A 23,305-nucleotide genomic window follows, 5' to 3' on the forward strand; every position below is an offset into this window, starting at 1 on the left:
TAAAGGATTAATTAATTTGCTGTCTATGGAGGGGTCAGAAAATTACCTTTGGAGGTACTTTACCTTTAATGTATGAAGCAGTTTGAGTGGTTATCTTCTGTCTTTTAATATATTGTTTAATGTATGATGTTAATGTTTTAGAGGGCAGGTAAAATCAACAGTTTCAGATATTTGAGAATATAGTTTTTGAATCAGTTAAGATGGATATATTTCACTAATGTGACAAACTCCTTGACCACTCAAGGTGTTCCGTCTTATGCTTTGATCTGTCTGGGTCAAGATTCTTCTGTTTCTAAAAGTAAACATTCTCAGAATGTAAATTTGAAAACTGTCATTTTCAGAACAAACACTGGAAACATCTGTGGTGCAAGAGGAAGTGGTACCTATATGTTCAATGGTCCAGTTTCCGGTGATGTGTTTCGGAAAGACTGGTGAGATAGATCTCAACCACCTTAACTAGATGGATAAGTTCCCTTCACTAGGTGGCGCTGTCCAACTAATCGCTTGTACAAGAGACTGCGAGCATATGCTTTTTAATCGCTCTTCTTTCCCTCTCAAACACAAGTGCACTGATTTCTCTTAGCATCTTAGATATTATGAAAAATCATCCCTGAAGCTCGGTCTTCAGTCGGTGTTTCAGTCTGAATCCTCTCTGTCAGTCAGGGAGCGGCTCGGAAACAAACACTCAGAAACGGCACATATTTATCTAAATAATCGCTTTAGAAGCCATATTTTACTGTCGTGTTCAGAAATATGAAAAACCAAATTTTCCCCATTCTCTTAATTTTCGCTGAAGGTAAGTAATAATGTTTATTTGTAACCACTTTCGTTTTCACGCTTGAGAAACAGGAAGTGGAACGCACGGTTTTATTCATTTCAAGGTATTTACATGTGTAATGATGCCTTTGTTCTGGTGCCGGTATTTTATGAATATAAATACATTTAGTTTCTGATGCACCGCGTGTGACTTGCATGTAGTCAGTGTGCGTGGGCGAATGTTTACGTTTAAACGTCATGACGCCATTGTAGTTTTCTTGGATAGTCGGTGTGTATGGCGTTCCGATGGGTTCTTTAATATGAATTTGCAAAATGCACTCGTCTCAACGAACGTCTCACTCAACGTCTTAACTTTTTTTTTATTCTGCTATTTATTCCATTCAATTTAAGACGCAGACGAGGCGTAGACGTCACGCAAATCACGTGTGGCAGTGAAGTGTCCACTCAGACGTTACACGTCATTCACGTGTAGCAGTGAAGTTATAATTTTAATTTTTTCGCTAACACGTAGTATAACACGCTACTCAACACGGCTCAGTGCAGTGTGTCAGCGAATGCACAATTTACTTTCTCTTCACTCATTCCTCTCAATGAACATGACATTTGCGTCTGTCTTGTACCGTGACGTCTGCGTCTGTGATTTTATTTGAGTGTGTAAATGCGTGCGTGAATTCTTGTTTAATCCCACAAAGATAATACGTGGGGAAACGTTTTTGATAGCCTTTATAGGCATATATATATATATATATATATATATATATATATATATATATATATATATATATATATATATATATATATATATATATATATATATATATATATATATATATATATATCAGTCTAAGTTGTATCAGTCATGACTCATGTTATCAGTCTAAATTGTATAAACTATAAAGTTGTATTAATATAAAGTTAAGTCCTTTTTTCCATAAACACTGATATCACCCTGTGCAGGTCTTAAATGCTTTAAAATAGATTTTTAGTGTAGGTGATTAATAAATAATTGTGCATATTTTTAATGCCTAAAAATTAACGTTTCCATATCTTTTCATTTAATTGTTTATTCATGTATAGTAATGCTTTATAAAAAGAAAACTAAAACCAGTGTGAAATAAATGTTAAAAGCAGGAATAAGAAATTAATTTTACAATTGTACTTTTCCTGCAGGTACTAAACATCTGCAATGTTTAGTCTGGTGTCCACAAATGACAACGGACCTTTCGCAAAAACAGTAGTATGAAACAGAGCTTACAATTTATTTTTATTTTTTTTTACATTTTAAGAAACCCAATCAATAAATAGACCCACTGTTTTGTGACTTTACTGTGTAGCCTATAGTCTCAGTTCAAGCAGTAGGCTATAGCCTACGTGCACTGATCGATCATCTCTTCTAGCACATGAATATGTTGTTTAAGTGTGATTAAAAACCAAGGCAGAATTGAAAGAGTATCCCTGGCTCTAAAATGTTAATTCTCTGCTAAATTATATGCTAAATAATAATAATGAACTGCTCGTCTTTATCTTTTACATTTACATGTATTCATTTAGCAGACTCTTTTCTCCAAAGTTTGAGGAATAAGGCATAGGGAGGGATTTGGAGGTGTAACTGTTTTTATAATTCTGTTAACTGTCAGATTGCCTGTCAATCAAACTTCGGCGAAACTCAGTTAAAAACTAAATATTACAACTATAAAATTATTATAAATATTATGTACGTTAGCTAAATTACCCCGAATGTTTACGTTATTTTGTGTTGGTCAAGTGACTCCAAGTGGTGAATACAAACATGAACATAAAACATAAAAACCTTTCTAGCATGAGTTCTTCATAAGTATCTGTGGATATGTTGACAAGAAACAACAGTAAACAAAACTTTTAGATATGATAATTTGTGTAAATTAAAATGTGGTATTTGGAATAAAAAAGCTATAGCTACACAAGCAAGGTAAAAGCACTTAATTGCTAATAAAACATAATTGAAGATCAGTGGGGAAAAAAATAATAAAGAATGAATTGTGTGGAATGTACTGGAAACCCCTTTAAGGCAAACGCAGACGTCACGTTCGGCAGACGCAGGCGAAACGCTCGGCAGACGCAGACGTCACGTTCGGCAGACGCAGACGAGACGTTCATTGAGACGAGTGCATGTTGCAAAGTCATATTAAAGAACCCTTCGGAACGCCATAGTGTGTATTTGTATTGTGTGGTGCATGCGTACAGTACACGCTTGTATTTACCTACGATATTAACATTAAAAACACAAAGGTGACACGTTATTTTACAGTGTCATTGTTACATGTGGTTACTTAACTATAAATTATGCATAATTACATGCAACTAAACCAAACCCTAATCCTAACCCTATAGTAAGTAAATGTACACCTTAAAATAAAGTGTAACCAAATCTTCAAATAAGCATTTTATGCATATTTGTGTTACCTTTAAAAACAAAAGTGGTCACATTTCGATTCTGTATTGTTCAGCTTGATGTATGTTATGGTTGTTTAGATAGTTTTATATGTGATTAACTGTGTATATCTGTTCTCTAGGTGTGTTTGGCTTTGAGACGGATGGAGTGAAGTCAGTATCAGTGAAGGAGGGAGATTCTGTCACTCTACACACTTGTCTTAATCAAATACAAAAATATAACACGATAAGGTGGGAGTTTGAAAATGCTGTTATAGCTCAAATCAAAGACCAGACATCGCCGGCATCTGTATTTGACGGTCCTGATGGAAGATTCAGAGACAGACTGGAGCTGGACTTGGAATCTGGATCTCTAACCATCAGGAACATCAGAACCAACCACTCTGGACTTTATAAAGGGAACATAATCAGCACGAGTGGGTCCACAAACAAGAGATTCAATGTGACTGTAACTGGTGAGTAATGCAATAATGATGATAATCACCATCAATTTGAGCACATTGATTGTTTATCTGTTAATATGCGGTTTATTCAAGTTTTTGAAATGATGTAGAAGGGTTTAAGAAGTTCACTAACAGTTACGGTCAATTAACATACGTGGCTAGAAACTCACCGTGATTACAAAAGTAACAACAGCATAAATAATGACAGAAAACTGATAATATAAAGAGTTTGATCTCACCCGCTTGGCCATTCCATTGTAACTTTATTATAGTGAAGATTTAATCCGCACGTGAAAGGAGGTCATGATCAGCCTCAGAGTCCTACCAATGTCTTGTGGTGAAATGTCTCTCTCTAGGGTCGTGTAGTTCCTTCCTCTTGTCTGGCCTTAATCAATCTCTCTCTCTCTCTCTCTCTCTCTCTCTCTCTCTCTCTCTCTCTCTCTCTCTCTCTCTCTCTCTCTCTCTCTCTCTCTCTCTCTGTCTCTCTGTCTCTCTGTCTCTCTGTCTCTCTGTCTCTCTGTCTCTCTGTCTCTGTCTCTGTCTCTGTCTCTGTCTCTGTCTCTGTCTCTGTCTCTGTCTCTGTCTCTCTCTCTCTCTCTCTCTCTCTCTCTCTCTCTCTCTCTCTCTGTTGTCATGTGACCTACCAGCGCTGTCCCATATTAGGAAGCCTACAGTTTGGGAGTTAAGGTTTTCGGTTTATACAAATGTGGTTTGAAATTACGACCGTAAAAGGGATAGTTCTCCCAAAAAAATCCTAGATGTACATGGCATTCTTCTTTCAGAAAAATACAATCTGAGTTATGTTAATAAATATCCTGACGCTTGCAAGCTTTAAAATGGCAGTGAATGGCTGCCCAAAATTTGAAGCCCAAAAAGTGCATCCATCCATTATAAAAGTAATCCATAAGGCTCCGGGGGTTAATAAAGGCCTTCTGAAGCGAATCGGTGGGCTTTTGTAAGAAAAATATCCGTATTTAAAACTTTATAAAGTAAAATGCATTCACTGCCATTATAAAGCTTGGATTAGCTAGGACATTTTTAACATAATTCCGATTGTGTTCGTCTGAAAGAAGATGCCATACACTGAGTAAATCATGGGGTCATTTTTGATTTTTGGGTAAACTAGGGTAAACGTACCTATTAAGCTCAGGTACGCATTAAGTACACTACTATGTTTGAGCTCAGATTATAAAAAGAAGAAAATAATTTATCATCGTACTTGATGTCTTAACCAAATGTGTTTGTTACTATATACCTCCTGCAATTTCAAGCTAATCAGAACATTGCACTCTGATATATGAGTGTTCATGTGTTCACACTGAGATATGGCTATTCATGTGTTCACACTGAGATATGGGTGTTCATGTGTTCACACTGAGATATGGCTATTCATGTGTTCACACTGAGATATGGGTGTTCATGTGTTCACACTGAGATATGGCTATTCATGTGTTCACACTGAGAAATGGGTGTTCATGTGTTCACACTGAGATATGGGTGTTCATGTGTTCACACTGAGATATGGCTATTCATGTGTTCACACTGAGATATGGGTATTCATGTGTACACACTGAGATATGGCTATTCATGTGTTCACACTGTCCGGTGGCAATTTCGAAAGCTGTCTGAAAACTTTCACCAGAAGAGTAGCCCCTTAAATGTGCATTTATTTAGATGTTTAAGCCTTTATTTTGGACAAGTATAACTTCTTACTGCAAAATTAAGAGATTAATGTTTAGACTTTTACATATTATATAATTTGGAACCTGGATGTGGGAAATAATTACAGTTCGATCCAAAAGATAGTTTTAACAACATAGCGCAGATGCTACAGAACATTGTTAGCTTACTAGCTGTATAAGGCAAGGCAAGGCAAGGCAAGTTTATTTGTATAGCACATTTCATACACAGTGGCAATTCAAAGTGCTTTACACAGAAATGAAATAAAAATATTACAGTTATAATAGGAATTAAAAGAAATAAAAAATAAAGAAAACATTGAAAGATAAAAATAAAGAGTATAATTAAAAATAAAAATAAGAACAGGGTTAAATTTAAGCATATAAATTAAAATGCAAGCAGTTCGGATAAAGCACGTACAGTGGCACAGTGCTCATTCTGTAAATGCACAGCTGAACAAATGTGTTTTGAGTCTGGATTTGAAAGTGGCTACTGTTTGAGCACATCTGATCTGTTCAGGAAGCTGGTTCCAGCTACGGCTGGCATAATAGCTAAAAGCAGACTCTCCTTGCTTTGAGTGAACCCTTGGTATTTCTAATTGACTTGATCCTGATGATCTGAGTGATCTGTTGGGTTTGTATTTAATCAGCATATCTGCAATGTATTGAGGTCCTAGGTCATTGAGTGATTTATATACAAGTAATAGCACTTTAAAATCGATCCTAAATGTAACTGGAAGCCAGTGTAAAGATCTGAGGACTGGTGTGATATGGTCATATTTTCTGGTTCTGCTCAGGATCCTGGCAGCAGCGTTCTGTATGAGCTGCAGCTGTCTAATGGTCTTTTTGGGAAGGCCGGTGAGGAGACCATTACAATAGTCCACCCTACTGGTAATAAAAGCATGAACGAGTTTCTCTAAGTCTTGCCTGGAAACAAAGCATCTAATTCTTGATATGTTTTTGAGATGATAGTAAGCGGATTTAGTTATTGCTTTGACATGACTATTGAAACTCAGGTCTGACTCCAAAATCACACCAAGATTCCTGACTTGATTTTTTGATTTCAGGCCTTTAGCCTCAAGATATGCATTCACCTTGAGAATTTCATCTTTGTTTCCAAATGTAGTTATTTCAGTTTTGTCTTTGTTTAACTGAAGAAAGTTTTGGCACATCCAACTGTTAACTTCATCAATGCATTTACATAGAGAGTCAATGGGGCTGTAGTCATTAGGTGATAGGGCTAAGTAGATCTGGGTGTCGTCAGCATAGCTGTGGTAAGCCATTTTGTTCTTTTTCATTATTTGGCTCAGTGGCAGCATGTACAGGTTGAATAGGAGTGGTGCAAGAATTGACCCTTGTGGGACTCCGCATGTCATGGATGTCCACTCAGACTTATGGTCACCTATACTCACATAATAACCTCTCCCTTCTAAGTATGACCTGAACCATTTGAGGACCATTCCAGAAAGCCCAACCCAATTTTCTAGCCTGTCAAGAAGTATGTTGTGGTCAACAGTGTCGAATGCAGCACTGAGGTCCAGTAGTACCAGAATTGATGTTTTGCCTGTATCTGTATTGAGGCGAATATCATTTATTATATTTATGAGCGCTGTCTCTGTGCTGTGATGCGGTCGGAAACCAGATTGAAAATTGTCAAAGTATCCGTTTGAGTTCAAGAATTTGTTCAGCTGACTGAAAACAACTTTTTCAATGATCTTGCCTATGAAGGGGAGATTTGAGATTGGTCTGTAGTTGCTCAATATGGAGTTATCCAGATTTCTCTTTTTCAGGAGAGGCTTTACTACTGCGGTTTTTAGGGAGTTTGGAAAAGTCCCAGAAAGAAGTGAGGAGTTTACAACTTCTAGGAGATCTGCTTCTAAACAGTTAAACACACTTTTGAAAAAAGAAGTGGGGAGTGTGTCAAGGGCGCAGGTTGATGTTTTAAGGTGCTGTACTGTTTCTTCTAAAATTTTACCATCAATTGCTTCGAAATCAGTCATAGTAACTTTCTGAGGCTGTGGTCTGATCTGATTCACCCCAGAGAAACTCAAGGATGTGCTGATCGCATTTCTGATATTAATGATTTTCTCGGAGAAGAAGGAGGCAAACTCACTGCATTTGCTGTCTGAGAGCATTTCACTGGGAATGTGACTCTGGGGGTTTGTTAGTCTCTCTACAGTAGCAAAAAGAGTGCGTGTGTTGTTTATGTTTCTGTTTATAATATTTGAAAAGAAGGTCTGTCTAGCTTTGCCTAGTTCCACATTGAAAGCACGAAGACTGTCTTTATAGATCTTATAATGGACTACAAGTTTTGTCTTTCGCCACATGCGTTCCGATTTCCTGCATTGTCTTTTCATTAATTGCACTGCTGTTGAGTTTCTCCAGGGTGCTTTTTGTTTGCCACTCTTTTTTCTGACTTTCACAGGAGCAATATCATCAATTACACCCTTAACTTTTGAGTTAAAAGAGTCAAGGAGAAAATCAACAGAGTCTGCAGATATGCTTGGTGTTAGAGATATAGCCTTCATAAACAGCACACTAGTGTTCTCATTTAAGCATCTCTTTTTGACAGAGACAGATCTAGTTTCAATGGCAGGAGAGATTGATATATCAAAGAAAATACAGAAATGATCAGACAGTGCCACATCCTTAATAACTATTGATGAAATATTTAGACCCTTACTGATAAGTAATAATAATAATTTAATTTAATTAATAATAATTTGTTACATTTATATAGCGCTTTTCTAGGCACTCAAAGCGCTTTACATATAGAAGGGGGAATCTCCTCAACCACCACCAATGTGCAGCATCCACTTGGATGATGCGACGGCAGCCATATTGCGCCAGAACGCCCACCACACACCAGCTGATTGGTGGAGAGGAGACAGAGTGATGAAGCCAATCTGTATATGGGGATGATTAGGAGGCCATGATGGAGTGGGGCCAATGGGCAAATTTGGCCAGGATGCCGGGGTTACACCCCTACTCTTTATCGAAGGACATCCTGGGATTTTTAATGACTACAGAGAGTCAGGACCTCGGTTTAACATCTCATCCGAAGGACGGTGCTTGTTACAGTATAGTGTCCCCATCACTATACTGGGGCGTTAGGACCCACACAGACCACAGGGTGAGCACCCCCTGCTGGCCTCACTAACACCTCTACCAGCAGCTACCTGATTTTCCCAGTTGGTCTCCCATCCAGGTACTAACCAGGCTCAGCCCTGCTTAGCTTCAGTGGGAAACCAGTCTTGGGCTGCAGGGTGATATGGCTGCTGGCTAAGCCAGTAATTAATAAGTAAATCTAAAGTGTGTCCACGATCATGTGTGGGTCCGTGAACATGTTGTGTCAAATCAAAAGTGTTAAGAACAGTCATGAGATCTTTTGTTGTACTGGATTCAGCATTGTCAATGTGAATGTTAAAATCCCCAGCAATAGCAAAACAGTCATACTCAGATGAGATTGCTGATAACAGCTCTGTAAAGTCATCAATAAAGGCCGGAGAATATTTCGGAGGCCTATAAATAATGATAAGCAGGATGCGTGGTGCACCTTTTAGCACAATGCCCAGATATTCTAGAGACAAATAGTCACCAAATGATACTTGCTTACATTGATAAACATCTTTAAATAGAGCTGCGACCATCCCCCCCCCCCCCATCTGACTGGTCTGCAGACACTCATAAAAGTAAAGTTAGGAGGGGCTGTTTCATTGAGGACTGTTGCACTGTAGCTGTCTTCTAGCCACGTTTCATTTAGAAGCAAAAAATCTAGGTTGTTTGTGGATATTAAGTCGTTGACTAGAAATGATTTGTTTTTAAGTGAACGGATGTTTAAGAGTGCTAACTTAACAGTATTAATTTTAATTTTTTCCCCCATAGTAATCTTAGTTTGACAATTAACAGGCAGCAGATTAGATGGGTTTGCCATACGGCCTGAGAAAGCCTTGGACTTTCTATCACGTAACAGAACAGAAATAGAGAAAGATAGAGACACACTGGGCTCACGCATGTTTTGTAAACATTTGATAAGATTGCTGGTGACTTTGCGAGGACCCAGAACACGTCACTGAGAGCTGGTATCAGTTGTTTTTGGTGCAGATGGAGGAGGGTGTGTGCCCTGACGTTGTGACCGAAGAAATCTCACAGGAGGAGGGGCAGAGCGAGCTGGGCCCACAGTCTTTGGTGGTTGTGGGCCTTGACGCTTTTTGGTTGATATCTGGGGGCTCGCAGCGATCGAGTATGATTGTCTGTTTCCAGTATAAACAAAATCCATTTTCTCTGTGAAGCTCAGAGGCGGGGATGCTGTAGAGCGGAATAACATGTCTGGTGAGGGGGGCTGTTTCTCTGGTGTTACCGGAAGCTGCAATATGTTATCGTCCGGTTCAAGGAGTGACATTTCTTCCAGCCTATTGCTTATATTACATATAAGTTTTAAGATTGTACTTATTTAAGATATACTTATACTTACATATAAGTATAAGATTGTGTTCTACACAGAACATTGTTAGCTTACTAGCTGTATAAGATTGTGTTCTACACTAATATATTGCTTCACAGGCATGACATTACTATCTATTATATTATAAATGTACAGTTTATTGATGTTCCGTTGGTTTACACTGCTGTAACTTTTTAGGGTGCTTAAAGGGTCACTACTATGAAAATCTCAGCTTCAGTGAGACCTCAATAAGAAAAAGTATAATTTCATAGATATTGTCAATAATAGCTGTTCATATTAAAATATGTATGAACTTAATACATGACCTAGATTTTTTATTTAGCAAAATTGTCCTTTTAAATTTAATTTAATCATATTTATTAATAAAATAAGTTTGCTGTTCCAATTAAAGGGATAGTTCACCCAAAAATGAAAATTAGCCCATGAGTTACTCACCCTTAAAGGGGGGGGGGAACACTCAGTTTCAGTCAGTCTCATGTCAATCTTGAGTACCTATAGAGTAGCATTGCATCCTGCATATCTCCGAAAAGTCTTTATTTTTATTATAATTATAAAAGAAAGATGTGCTGTTCCGAGTCTTTCCGGAAAAAGCCGTGCGGCTGGGGGCGTATCGTGTGGGCGGAGCTAAAGAATGTCGAGCGCGCGCCGCTGTTACTGTGTTGAGTGAGTCTGAAAGCTGCGTCATCCCTAAAAGCAGGGAAAAACTTTATTCAAAATAAAAAATGGCTTTTAATCAGATACAGCCATACATCTATGATCCGGAATCAGACCCAGAGGCTGAAGTTGAACAGGAGCAGCAGCAAAAACGGCTAGAGCAGGACGTCAACTATGTGGTATAAGTTACACTAACTATATAATATGCTTAGCGGCTTGTGTTATTTAGAACACCATGTCAAGCGCGAGTGTTACAATGTGTGTGTGTGTGTGTATGTGTGTGTGTGTGTGTGTTTACGCGTGGTTTGTGTAGACATGATTTGTAGTAAGCGGACTGGTTTTGCGCGTCAGGCTAGTGTTTACATAGAAAGACATGGAATAGTAGCGCATTTGAATGAAGAAGCGCGCTTATTTAGTTCAACATATTTCCCCATTCTTTGTGTATTGTTGTTTGGAGTGCTTTTACAATACACAAACATACACATATAGTGGCCAGCTAAACAAATGTACACACACTATACATCGCATGCTCCATTGATCAATACGTGATCATGTTTGGGCTAACGTTACTTGATGGGCATAGGCAAAAACAGACATTTGAAGCAGTCAAACCTTCGGTTCCAACGTTGGGACCTTTATCGTTGGGACCGCTCCATCCTTCAGTATTAGGCGATCTGAAAATCCGGCGTCGAACTGGGCCTTGTTTATAAAACAATCGGCACCGAATTGCAGGGAACAGACATAAATATTTGCGCAACTCAGTTGTTGATCCGGAAAAGCAAATTCCATCTGTACGAGCCAGCGCTTTGATGGGCGTAGCCTATTGCTTTCACGCGCTCTCTCTCTCGCGCGCGCGCTCTTCCGGTAGAATTGTCCGTACGGCCCATACAAGGAAATTCCGCCCTGTTGACGTCAAGCGGACCCATGATCGAAAAAAACTTTCCGAAACTTATGACTAACAGGAAGTACTAATTTTGGCAAAGAAATACTCCCATTAAACGTCCACCTTAGCTTATGAAACGGTGTCCATGTTTAGCATGGGAATCCAAGTCTTTAACAGTGCCAAAAGATCAGTATGCATGAAACAGCATTTCACCCCCCCTTTAAGTCATCCTAGGTGTATATGACATTCTTCTTTCAGACGAACACAATCTGAGTTGTATTAAAAAAGTCCTGGCTAATCCAAGTTTAATAATGACAGGGACTGTTGCTCTGTTTTTGAAGTCCATAAAAAAAGTGCATCTGTCCGTCAAATCACGTGCTCCACACGGCTCTGGGGGGTTAATAAAGGCCTTCTGAAGCGAATCGATGCGTTTGTAAGAAAAATATCCATATTTAAAACTTTATAAAGTAAAATGCTTCCAGCTGATCGCCTTCCATAGAAAAGTGTTGAAAGTGCCTTCTCGCAATTCAAAATGCGTACGCGACGTCTGACTAGCGTACCTGGTAGCGTAAGCCTTTTGAACAGCAGAGGCACTTTCAACACTTTTTCCATAAGTTGAATACGGAAGGCGATTGGTCAAAACTTAACTTTACTTTATAAAGTTTTAAATATGGTTCTTTTTCTTACATAAACGCATCGATTCGCTTCAGAAGGCCTTTATTAACCCCCCCCCCCCCCCCCCCCAACCACACACACACACACACACACACACACACCCATGTGAGCTTAATGGCAACAGGGGCGTACAAACATGTACCCTTTAAGCACAGCCAGACTTTTTGCATTTAATTATGTATTTCATAATTGAAATGCTTTTGTCATTTAAAATAAAATAAAATAAAATATTATTGTGTGAGGGATTAATATTTTATTTTAACATAACTTTTTGTACTCAAACCAATACCCTGTGCACTAAAATCTCTCAATGTAGACTTTAGTGAGCTTAATAGGTACGTTTAACCCTATCCCTTTAACCATACAACAGTGAATACAGGTGTAAACTTGTCCACTTTCAACCACTTCCAGAGGTAGTCGAAAACACATTCGACTGGATTGCTTCAATGGAAGAGAGTGAAGGCATCTTTTTTTACAGTCTATGGTTCGAACAGCCACAAATGTCTGCTTACTCTCTCTTTTTGTTGTCATGTGACCTGCCAGATCTGTCCCATATTAGGAAGCCCACAGTTTGGGAGATTTTGGACCACATTATAATAGTTTGGTGGTTGGATTACACAAATCTGCTTTGTAATTATTATGCAAATGTACTGGGGCAAGTTGTCACGTGCGGTTTGTATGTTAAACTGTTGACCAAAACATAAGAGTTTCATAATTGTTGTATTGTTAAGCTAAATTTAGGTTAAAAAAGCTGTCAATTATCCTATAATACATTTTAAATACAGATATGTCTGTTTTTAAACCCTGGGTCAGTGTGAATTCAACAAACTGCATCTTTTTCTCTGATCAATAATAGGAAATAGGTTCTACACATTCTATGAATACTGAAGTAAAAGTGTGACAACATGCCCCGGTCTCCCCTGTGTATATTATTATGATGCGTTGCTGTGCAAATAATCAACTATGAAACTTTTCTAGGTGTGTTTGATCCAGACGCAGATAAAATAAAGTCAGTGTCCGTGATGGAGGGAGAACCTGCCATTCTGAACACTGATGTTAGACTACAGAAAGACGATCTGATGCTGTGGAAGTTTGCAAGGGCCACAAAAGGCAATCCAGTTCATCTTAACCCGTGTCAAAGTGACGCGACTGCCATCGCTAAAATTGATGGAGAAACTCTGGAGATCTCATTAGATGCTGGTGACAGTGAGCTATTTAATAACAGATTGAAGGTGCACAAACTGAGCGGATCTCTGACCATCTCAAACGTCAGATCTGAACACTCTGGGTTTTATATTCTACAGATTAGCAATAACGCTGGGACCAAATGCAGGAGATTCAGCGTTACTGTCAGTGGTGAGTGTGTATTTGTTTTGCCATTCTATTTAGTGTAGTTTGTTTGAATAAGATGCAGTTGACTGAGATCCTCGTTGTATTTGTGCCAGTATGACAGTTAGTTTCCCAACACTGCGGTAATTTCAGATCTTTTTTTTTTTTTAGATGTTACAAAATCCCACTCGCATGTCGTTTGGATGTCAATCGCTCTAGTACTTATTTTGATAATGACGTTTGTCTGTTTGGCTGCGGGCATTAAAAACTGGAATGGTAAGTAACAGAAATTAAAATCTGTTGAACTGATTTCTGAATGTTTTGTTAGGTGTGATGAATGGAATGCTTTATTATGAAAGAAAATGCTCAAGTGATGGAAAATATGTTTACACCTGGTATTAAGATGCATTTTGGTCGATTTGATCCTAAGTGGACGATGTTAAATACAGGTGTAAACTGGGTCGTAAAAGTTTTGATCTTGTAAGGCCCGCCCAATTGTCCCAATAACGGCTTACGATTAGCAGGTGAAGGTTTCTTGCGCATTTTGTCTTTTCAGCAGGGCAAAGTAATTTCATTCCAATTTACTTTTATCTGACTCCATTTTATCATGACCTCGAATTTAGGTTAGAATGTCGATTGGTTGATTGGTTATTTGGTTGTTTGTATAATAGTTTAACTACACATTTGATTAATCTGTTTAACTCTTTATTGAAATTATACCCATTCATCCGGATCTCAATTACACTTTGAGTCTCTCACCGGCCAGATTACGCTCTCTTTATCACAGACTCATCAGTCTTGGTCACTAGACAGAGGCGATTAACTGATATCCTAGACGCCCGTGCGCCACGTTGATCATTCTAGAATATTTTTTCTTTAGTCCCCTTAGATCTGAACCTAATTATTGCAAGAATATATACAATCAGAGGCCATGACCTTTACCATATAATACCAATCGACCAACTGAACTTCCTCTAATGGTAACTTTACATAATCATTTTGTGTCAAATGATGGACAGCAGTTCACATTTACCGTGATAATATAATTAAGTAAATATATTAAATTATAGTAAATAAATAAATAAAGTGTGAAAGTAAAACAAGTAAATTAATGATCAAGTAGCTAAATTAATAAAATAGGCACTGAATAGGCTAAAGACTTAGATTAGCCATTTTACAACACGAACTGGAGGCATGCAACAGTTTGCTAAATTTCTGATAGTTTAATAGCGGTGTACAGAACTTAAAGATCTCCCTCTTTTCGTTTTCTTTCTTGCTGCATTAAAGATCTAATGGTTGAACTTCTGCTTTCGCGCAGACGCAGTGAGGGGGAAATAGGGCAATCAGTTCGTAGCTCTGCTTCAGCTGTGTGATACCCTCACAAGGGACGACCAGAATTTCTGACATGCCAGAAATGAATCTGACCATCCGATTGCCGATCGGTAGAGGATTATCGCGTCTCATTTCCCCCTGTACACTGCACGAACACCTCACAACAAACGACGCACGATAAAGCTGAAAATTAGCCTGACCCAAAAAGAGTCACACAAGCCAGAATTCATCTCGAAATCGGACGAAAATCGCTCACAGTGTATGCCCAGCTTAACCTGAGCGTAGATTTGAGGTGTTATGGATTTAACGTAATCTATTTTTAGAGTTAAAAATTCCAGAGTAAGTAAGAATAAATCAGTGAAACAATTTATTATTAGTCAGGTAAATGTATAATGCCAATTACATAATCAGTTCAAAGATAATCAATACATAACATCAAATGCTCTGAAGTAAAGAGTAAGAAATGGGCCTAACACGAAATGGGCCTAGGCTACTTCTCTTAATTTTTTTTCACAATATGGGCCACAAGAATGTATCAAGGATATAGATACCTTGTATCCTAATTCCTTGTATCAAGGAAATAGATGCATAATGCATAGCATTACGGGTTGATCTGGTTACAGAATCGCGCCCTGACCCTTCTGCAACATCCCTTAAATACCAGACCAAGACAGAAACTTCTTTCAAATGAGTTCACAATGGGAATTTGCATTAATCAAGTCCTGTAGACCTGTAGTTTACACCTTATTGAGGACAGGAGGTAAAGACCGATTGGCAGAGGACACACCCCTATCACAATAAGCAAAATATCTCTAAACTCTTAAAAACGTTATCTTTTGGTTTACTTCTGTGAGAATGAGACCTTTGTACCAGTCGCATTTCAAATGACATTTCAAATGATTCCAAACATGTATGATACTATATAGAGCTGCAACTAACGATTATTTTTTCTGTCGACTAATCTAACGATTATTGTTTTTCCCAGATTAGTCGACTAATCTAATGATTATTTTTCCAGATTAATCTGATGATTATTTTTCAAAGAGAGTAGTGAATTTATATATTATATTAACATTAAATCAATGAATGATGACAATATTAAAGGTCCCATGGCATGGCATTTTTCTATTATTTTATAATGTTTCCTGAGGTGTACTTATATTGTTAGTATGACTTTTACATCATAAAATGTCATAATTTAGAAATAAAAGGCATTTTTTCTATACTGCTGTTTGCCCTGTGGCTGAATGCCCTGCTTCAAGAGGCGTGTCTGCTGTGAGACTTCAGTAAAAACGCCCACTGTTGTGATTGGCTGACATCTTTGCATTTTAAATGAGCGAAGGGGGCGTGGTTTAACGAGGTCTACGAGGCACGAGCAGGCACGAGCTGCTGCCAGAGAGACGGATGGTCCGGAGTTCACTTCACATCAGTTCTCAGCATGTCTGAACTGTTGTAGTTACAGCATATACTTCAGGTTATTAGTCTATTTCTAGTCGGAGGGACTGTCACTCATGTTAGAAAGTTAGTAACTTTAGTAAATTATGGATCAGCGCTGACTGGAGACGCGAACCGTTTAGAACGATTCAGTCCGATTTGGTGAACTGATTCGGTTCACTAAAAAGAACTGGTTCAAAAGAAAGATCGTTCGCGAACCGGACATCACTAATGTACCAGAGGCTGAGCTCAGCGATTGCTAACAAAGTTATTTATAGTATCTACTGAGTTATGAGAGCGCTGTCAGTCAGCGCGAGTTTATTGTGTTTGTATCTGAGAGTTCTGAATAAACACGAGTCCCAGTCACACAGAGTCTTCATCATTATTACCAACTTTGTAACACATGCAAAGTACCATTACAGCTGTCGAGATGAACGAGTTAAAAGTAAGTGTTGATAATAGCATTATTTTTAAAATAAAATAAAAACGTCAGTGACGCGCGTTGAGTACACAGCGCAAACAAAGACACAACAGCAGTAATCGAATGTAATCCAGTTTATTGTGGGGCTAGGCTGGCTAGCCCGAATATGCTCACGCTTACCCCCCTTCTGCTTAATCTCACGCCGCGTTTGGTGCCTCCGCTGTGGGCCAGATGCAGTACTGGGGGTCGGGGATGTTGAAGGCCGAGCTTCGGCGTGCGTGAGGTTTATCTCTAAAGATGATGAGCAGAAACTCATGACTGTATGCACATTTTAGAACCGATAGACGCGACGAGGACGTACAAAAACACTGACTCACAAGATAGAAAACACGAAAACACCGTTCTGTCGGGAGAGAGAGAAGCCGCAGTGTGTGCACGAATAATAAATAATTAGCTACACATAAGAAATCACTGATCACAGATCAGAAGGAACTGAAAAAAGACTTCTGTTTTCATTTGTACATCCAAACACTGAGAAACTGCCAGCATTCACTCGTTCACAAGCAATGATCTCTCTAGCGTTTGCATGGGCGTGCCAGATGCTCTGGGTGGAGGAAAGGGAGGTAACCGTTCCTGCTTGGACGTCAAACCAGGAGACTTCAGGATTGGCTCGTCTGGCCTGTCATTTTCTCAAAGGCAGAGAAAGACAGCCAGAACTCGGGTTTACACCGAGCAACATTTCTATCCACTTGGGGACAATATTCAGGCTAGGGGAACTCATTTTAATGTTGAAAAACCTCATAAAATGAAAATTTCATGCCATGGGACCTTTAAATGTATTTCAGGAAGGGTAGTGTACTTATAACTAATGATACTATTCATCATAAAATGAATACAGAGTAGGCCTAATTAGGAAATGTTGTCTACTATAATAGTTGAGTTTGATTTACTTATTGATTTGTGCCAATAGTAAACGAAAATGAACTTGAATTTATCTGCAAAAGGTTCACGTACAGGAGCTTTCAGCATAGTGTTAACTAGTCGTCTATTTTGAAGATATACATAAACAACGACTAAAGTTGCCAGAAGTTTTTGCCCAAACTTCAAAGACACATTTAAATGATTAAAACTAGAGGCATATCTTAACTTTATTGTTACTTTAATCATGTAAACTACCTATATACAGCATACATATGCATATTTGTTTGGGACAGAGAACCCGGTCGCATTTGCAGCAGATATGCTGCCCATAATAAATAAAAGCACGAGAGACGTACTGGGGTCGGAGAAGAACACCGGAAAAAGTGACCGAATGGACAATATTCGTCTGTATTTGCAATACACACGCCACAGTTCAGTTCAGCTGCGCGAGACAAACACTGGCAGTGTGAAAGCCGCAAAAGACCCCCTACTCTCCGCCTGCTGACCTAATGCATAAACATTACGGGAAAAGCGCTAGCCAGACGGGAATTAAACTTTATCGGCTGAAGACCCAAGTTTGGTTTGAAGATGAGAATTTTTCTCTCGCCATTCCTGATTTCTAACTCACACACAGCGTTCGGCTGGTCTTGCACAGTCAGAGCAGAAACGAAAGTTGATGCTCTCACTTAGTGTGTTTTTCTGTCGTCTCTGGGCGCTTTCATATGTCAATTGCACAAGCTTATTTCGTCCATTAGCTCGAAAGATCTGAAAAAGCCCATACATTTACCCACCCACAGACCCTCCCCTCGAAGAAATCAGGACAGAAGGGGTTAAAAGTGGAAGAAAAAAAAAATTCGGTTAAAACACCAGGTGTAAACAGGGATGTGTCTCCCTCCCAGGTGTGTAGCCAGAATATTTTTTCAGGTGTGGCCACTATAAGAACCTGTGATTTCATTGGGGTGGCAAAAAAAAATTCTACTTCTGCACACTGTGCACCTCAGCATGAGCTGACCCCGCTCTGTGACTTCGAGTTGCTGTTGCTTCCACTTTGTTATAATACCACTAACAGCTGACTGTGGAATATTTAGTAGTGAGGAAATTTCACGAATGGACTTATTGCACAGGTGGCAACCTATCACACGCTTGAATTCACTGAGCTCCTGAGAGCGACCCATTCTTTCGTCTGCATGCCTAGTGCTTGATTTATACACCTATGGCCATGGAAGTGATTGGAACACCTGAATTCAAAGATTTACTCATAATTAATTAGATAATTATTCATGAGACTCTGTTGCTTTATCCAACATCGAAATGAGTGTTTGTTTCCGCGGTGTAAGAGTTCCCCGCAATTATTGTTCCTACAGGGAGTGCAGAATTATTAGGCACGTTGATTTTCTGATCATATTTTTTTTCCAGGCACATTTGACCAATTCCAAACCACAGTAATCCTAATAACTACTATTGATTTAGTATTTAATAATGTATAAGTGATATATAATTGTTCATGAAGGCTGGAAATGAAAAACACCTTATATTCAGGTGTGCAGAATTATTAGGCATGTTTTCTTTTACAGATAAATTGAGCCAAAAAAGAGATTTAACTCAGACTGAAAAGTCAAAAAGTATTAAATGCCCATGAGAAGGATGCAATACTAATGCAATACTAGACATTGCAGTTAAGGCATGACCATTGGACAGTGAAATGCTCGTTGGGTCAGCTGGATCAGACAAAAACAGGTGGTGAAGAAAAGACACCTGTTAGTTTTTTTATAGGCTTTATGGACAGATAGGTTGAGAATGACTCTTGAAGGACCAGCACCACATCCTCTAGTACCACTGTTTGAAGAATTCATCTTCCAGAATCTGGCAGTACGTTTTGGGAGTTCATTTTTAGTCCATCTCTGCAAAACGGACTTCAGGATGGACTAAAATTAACTCCCAAAACGTACTGCCAGATTCTGGAAGATGAATTCTTCAAACAGTGGTACTAGAGGATGTGGTGCTGGTCCTTCAAGAGTCATTCTCAACCTATCTGTCCATAAAGCCTATAAAAAAACTTTCTTCATGTATTTTACAACACTTCAGCTTGTGATTCTTATCTAGTGGGGGTCATTTTTTAGGATTCTTTACCTAACTGAAGTCTCTGAGATCCTGACACCTTGCACTTCTGGAGACTCCAGGTAGGTTGCAGCTCTGGAAAATGGTGGCGCTGGAGACTAAAGGGTTCCTGATGGTTTCACCCTTAATTCTTCACCTTAATTCTTAATTCTTTTGCAGTTAACAGGTGTCTTTTCTCCGCCACATGTTTTTGTCTGATCCTGCTGACCCAACGAGCATTTCACTGTCCAATGGTCACGCCTTAACTGCAATGTCTAGTATTGCATTAGTATTGCATCCTTCTCATGGGCATTTAATACTTTTTGACTTTTCAGTCTGAGTTAAATCTCTTTTTTGGCTCAATTTATCTGTAAAAGAAAACATGCCTAATAATTCTGCACACCTGAATATAAGGTGTTTTTCATTTCCAGCCTTCATGAACAATTATATATCACTTATACATTATTAAATACTAAATCAATAGTAGTTATTAGGATTACTGTGGTTTGGAATTGGTCAAATGTGCCTGGAAAAAAAATATGATCAGAAAATCAACGTGCCTAATAATTCTGCACTCCCTGTATGTAATTATTGCATGTTCGCGTGGCATAACCTGACAAGACCATGTAGGCTATAATATATTTGCTAAAGGTGCACTATGAAATTTTTTTCAGTAAAATATCCAAAAACCACTAGGCTAGTGTTATATATTTTGTTCAGTTGAATACTTACAATATCCCAAATGTTTCCAACTATTTGTAAATCATGAGAAAATTGCTATATTGCCTGTCAGTTGCGTCATATCTGTGTTTTATTTTGCAGAAACGCTTTACTCTTACTGTAGTGTGCAACAAGTGTCATAGCAGCCGCCGAGCGAACGCACTGCGGCCTTGCTCAGCTCCCACATCACTCGCCCCTGCTCTGCTTCATACTACAGTAACATTAATAATCACATCCATGAACATGATTTCTGCCCGAGTCCTATCCCGATTCTTTTCCACCGCTGTGAGGTAAAGACGACATCTCCCATGAATCCGTGCTCAAACTTGGCGTCATCAAACTACGCCTTTGTTTTAAATATATAGGCAACCTCTAGTGGACGGAAAAGTTACATAGTGCAGCTTAAATTTAGTTGTGTTGAAAGCATGTATTTTTATGAACATGTTTGACCTTTACTCTCGCGTTTCGCTCTGTGTTTTTGTTTAAGCTGCTTTGCCAAGCGCGCTCTTTCAGGGCTGCCATGTCCACCTATTATAGAAAATTTTGGACTTATTGTTTTTTTTTTCCATATTAAGAGGTGTAGTTACAACTTAGTTTAGCTGGAGTGTGTTCTTTGAACGGTGAAAAGTGAGCTGTTAATGCGGTCAAAATGCTTGGCAACAGGGGCGGCCAAACTTCAGTCAGGGGTGGCACCGGCCACCCATGACCATCAGATCGACTAAAACACATCTTAATATCATGTGTAAACAGGGCCTTAGATACACAAGATGATGCTCTGTGGTTATTGTTCAGTGTTTTACCTTCATTCTCAGTTTTGCTCGGGAAAGTGAGGTCGTATAACTGCTTTCAATCAAACGGGCCGCAGGACGAGGGTGAGTGTTTCCTTCAGATAATACTGGGCTTCCTGTGCTTAACTAAATCAAAAGAAATGTTTTTTAATGGAATTCTGGCCTCATTTGTTGATAAAACAGAGCCAAAGACAGAAACCGAGCGTCAATCTCTCACTCTCGACACCAAACATACTGAACTAGAGAAACAATGTGATCGAGAGGAGGTTTAAAAGCAACGTCATAACAAGAATCAGTAGAGCGGCCAATAAGACCAACAAGAAGACACATGATGGTGCTGATGAGAGATTCAAAGACAGACTGGAGCTTGACAGTAAGTCTGGATCTCTGACCATCACAAACACCAGAACCACAGACGCTGAAGATTATCAACTTCTGATTGCCAACAATGGAAAAGTGCAGTCATTGGTGGTAGCCCAGGTTTGCTTTAATGTAACATCTTGTATATAAATGAAAAGTTGATAAATATAATAATCCAAAAATATATATATGACCCTATGTATCTTTGTTTGATATTGATTATTCTGCTTTCTTGAGTCAGAATCAGATTCTGAGTCAGAATCTCTATTGAAGAGTGGGGAGAGATGCAGCAGATCCAGTATGGAGGCGGTATAATGTTATTAATATAAGTAAAATGTTAAGTGCCTCTAAAAACACTTCACATTTATGAATGATCAAGGATCCTTATGAGAAATGTCATGTACTGTATAGATAATTTAAGATGTTATATGAACCACACTTATGTTTCCCTGACTAATGTGTGCATTTCTGTGAAGATTCACTATATAAGCTCAAAAGATACGTGCAGTTGATGAATGTGTTTGCATGTTTTTGTACATATCTTTAATGCTGTGTCTTTTCAGGATTATTGTGATGCTTTTATTGCAGAAATAATCCATTTTTTGACTGACCTCCACCATTGTAATTTCCAAATAGACATACCTCTTCAGTGAGCGCATAACTGACTTAATCGTATCTTTAAAGGTTTCTATATCCACTTTCTATGGATGTTTAAACAAATAATAGTAGAAAACACTTATCTCCACTGTTCTCTACCTTTCTTTACCTCTATGCTATTATGAAACACTTGAAATTCAGTACTGTTATTCATTTTTTTTAAAGTTGATTCTGATCAAAACATTTGCTGCTGAATGAATAAATGTTGATGTTTGTCCGGGGTTTCTTTTGTTGTTTAATATATTTATAAAACATTTACACATTATTTATAGCCTCATGCTTCTGGAGATCAGAAACTCATTCACTGCTGATCTATATTATCTCTTATTTCTCTTATCTTACTGGATTTTTTTTTGTTTTTTACTTTCAACTCTTTTAAATATATGTAAATACATATGCAAATAAGGATAATTGTGATAAATCAAATAAACTGTCTAATGCAAGTGATTTGCGTTTTGTGTTTGTCCATTAATTGATATTCATACATGTTTTTAATATTTTTAATGACAATTTTACTGAACATATTCCAAAAATCCAAGAAGAGACATGGGAAAATGGGAAATTTAAATTCACAGACGTTTGTGATAGGATAATTATTTGTGGAATAATTTTATAGAAATTGCTAGGACAGATTTTTATTTATATCTCAAGTCCAAATCAATAGGATTCATAGATAAAAAGAATTACTTTCTATTGCAGAAATGAGAAAAGTCCATGTGCCCGCTCCCTCTGTAGTGCGCATGCGTCCATCCATGCTCACAGTTTGAGTAGACCGAGCGACACGCGGAAAGCGTATAGGCTATATGGCAGACTAAACAATAAAAAAGCATAAACAATGCTAATAATTGTTATATACAACAATAAACAGCAATAAACAATTATTTTTGGTAATGTCGCTTGAGGAAACCCCATAAGAAACCTTTTTCATCTGTCAATATGCCGACAAAAATTCCAAGCATTAAGTGAGCTTTTTATTTTAAATATTTTAATGAAAATGTGTTTTTATTGATTAAAGTTTTTTTTGTCCCACATAATAGGCTAGATTGTTAAGAAAAAATGACACTGTTTTGATGATCAATCTATGGTTGGTAATACACTGCAAAAAAACAACAACAACAAAACATATTTGACCTTTTGACCTAGGGCTAAATCCGAAATCGCCCCCTAAACCCTCATTCCCTACGTTAGTCCATAGTTCACTCGAAGAAATTAATGAAAACGATTGCGTGAAGTCGGACAG

General features: G+C 38.3%; 1 protein-coding gene across 2 annotated transcripts; it reads left to right on the plus strand.

Moving 5' to 3' along the window:
• The first annotated feature begins 492 nt into the window (after nt 1-492).
• LOC307121018 (uncharacterized protein) lies at nt 493-22,511 on the plus strand. Of its 2 annotated transcripts, XM_079808394.1 has the most exons (6): nt 493-796; nt 3,330-3,662; nt 12,985-13,362; nt 13,507-13,611; nt 21,073-21,132; nt 21,232-22,511. In XM_079808394.1, exons 1-6 carry the CDS (start codon nt 754-756, stop codon nt 21,318-21,320), a joined length of 1,008 nt encoding a protein of 335 aa, XP_079664520.1. In that variant the 5' UTR covers nt 493-753; the 3' UTR covers nt 21,321-22,511. The 2 variants fall into 2 exon arrangements, with proteins under 2 accessions (XP_079664520.1, XP_079664519.1); XM_079808393.1 differs by having other exon boundaries at nt 21,073-22,505.
• Nucleotides 22,512-23,305: the final 794 nt, after the last annotated feature.

The sequence above is a fragment of the Gobio gobio genome (genome assembly GCF_949357685.1).
Source record: "Gobio gobio genome assembly, chromosome: 24".
Lineage (NCBI taxonomy): Eukaryota > Metazoa > Chordata > Actinopteri > Cypriniformes > Gobionidae > Gobio > Gobio gobio.

What these genes read in the sequence shown, in the direction of transcription:
- LOC307121018 (XM_079808393.1), top strand. Translation starts at nt 754, where the DNA reads ATGAAAAACCAAATTTTCCCCATTCTCTTAATTTTCGCTGAAG. An exon ending in TCTCTTAATTTTCGCTGAAG is followed by an intron (nt 797 to 3,329) that starts GTAAGTAATAAT and finishes TCTGTTCTCTAG; the next exon opens with GTGTGTTTGGCTTTGAGACG. An exon ending in ATTCAATGTGACTGTAACTG is followed by an intron (nt 3,663 to 12,984) that starts GTGAGTAATGCA and finishes AAACTTTTCTAG; the next exon opens with GTGTGTTTGATCCAGACGCA.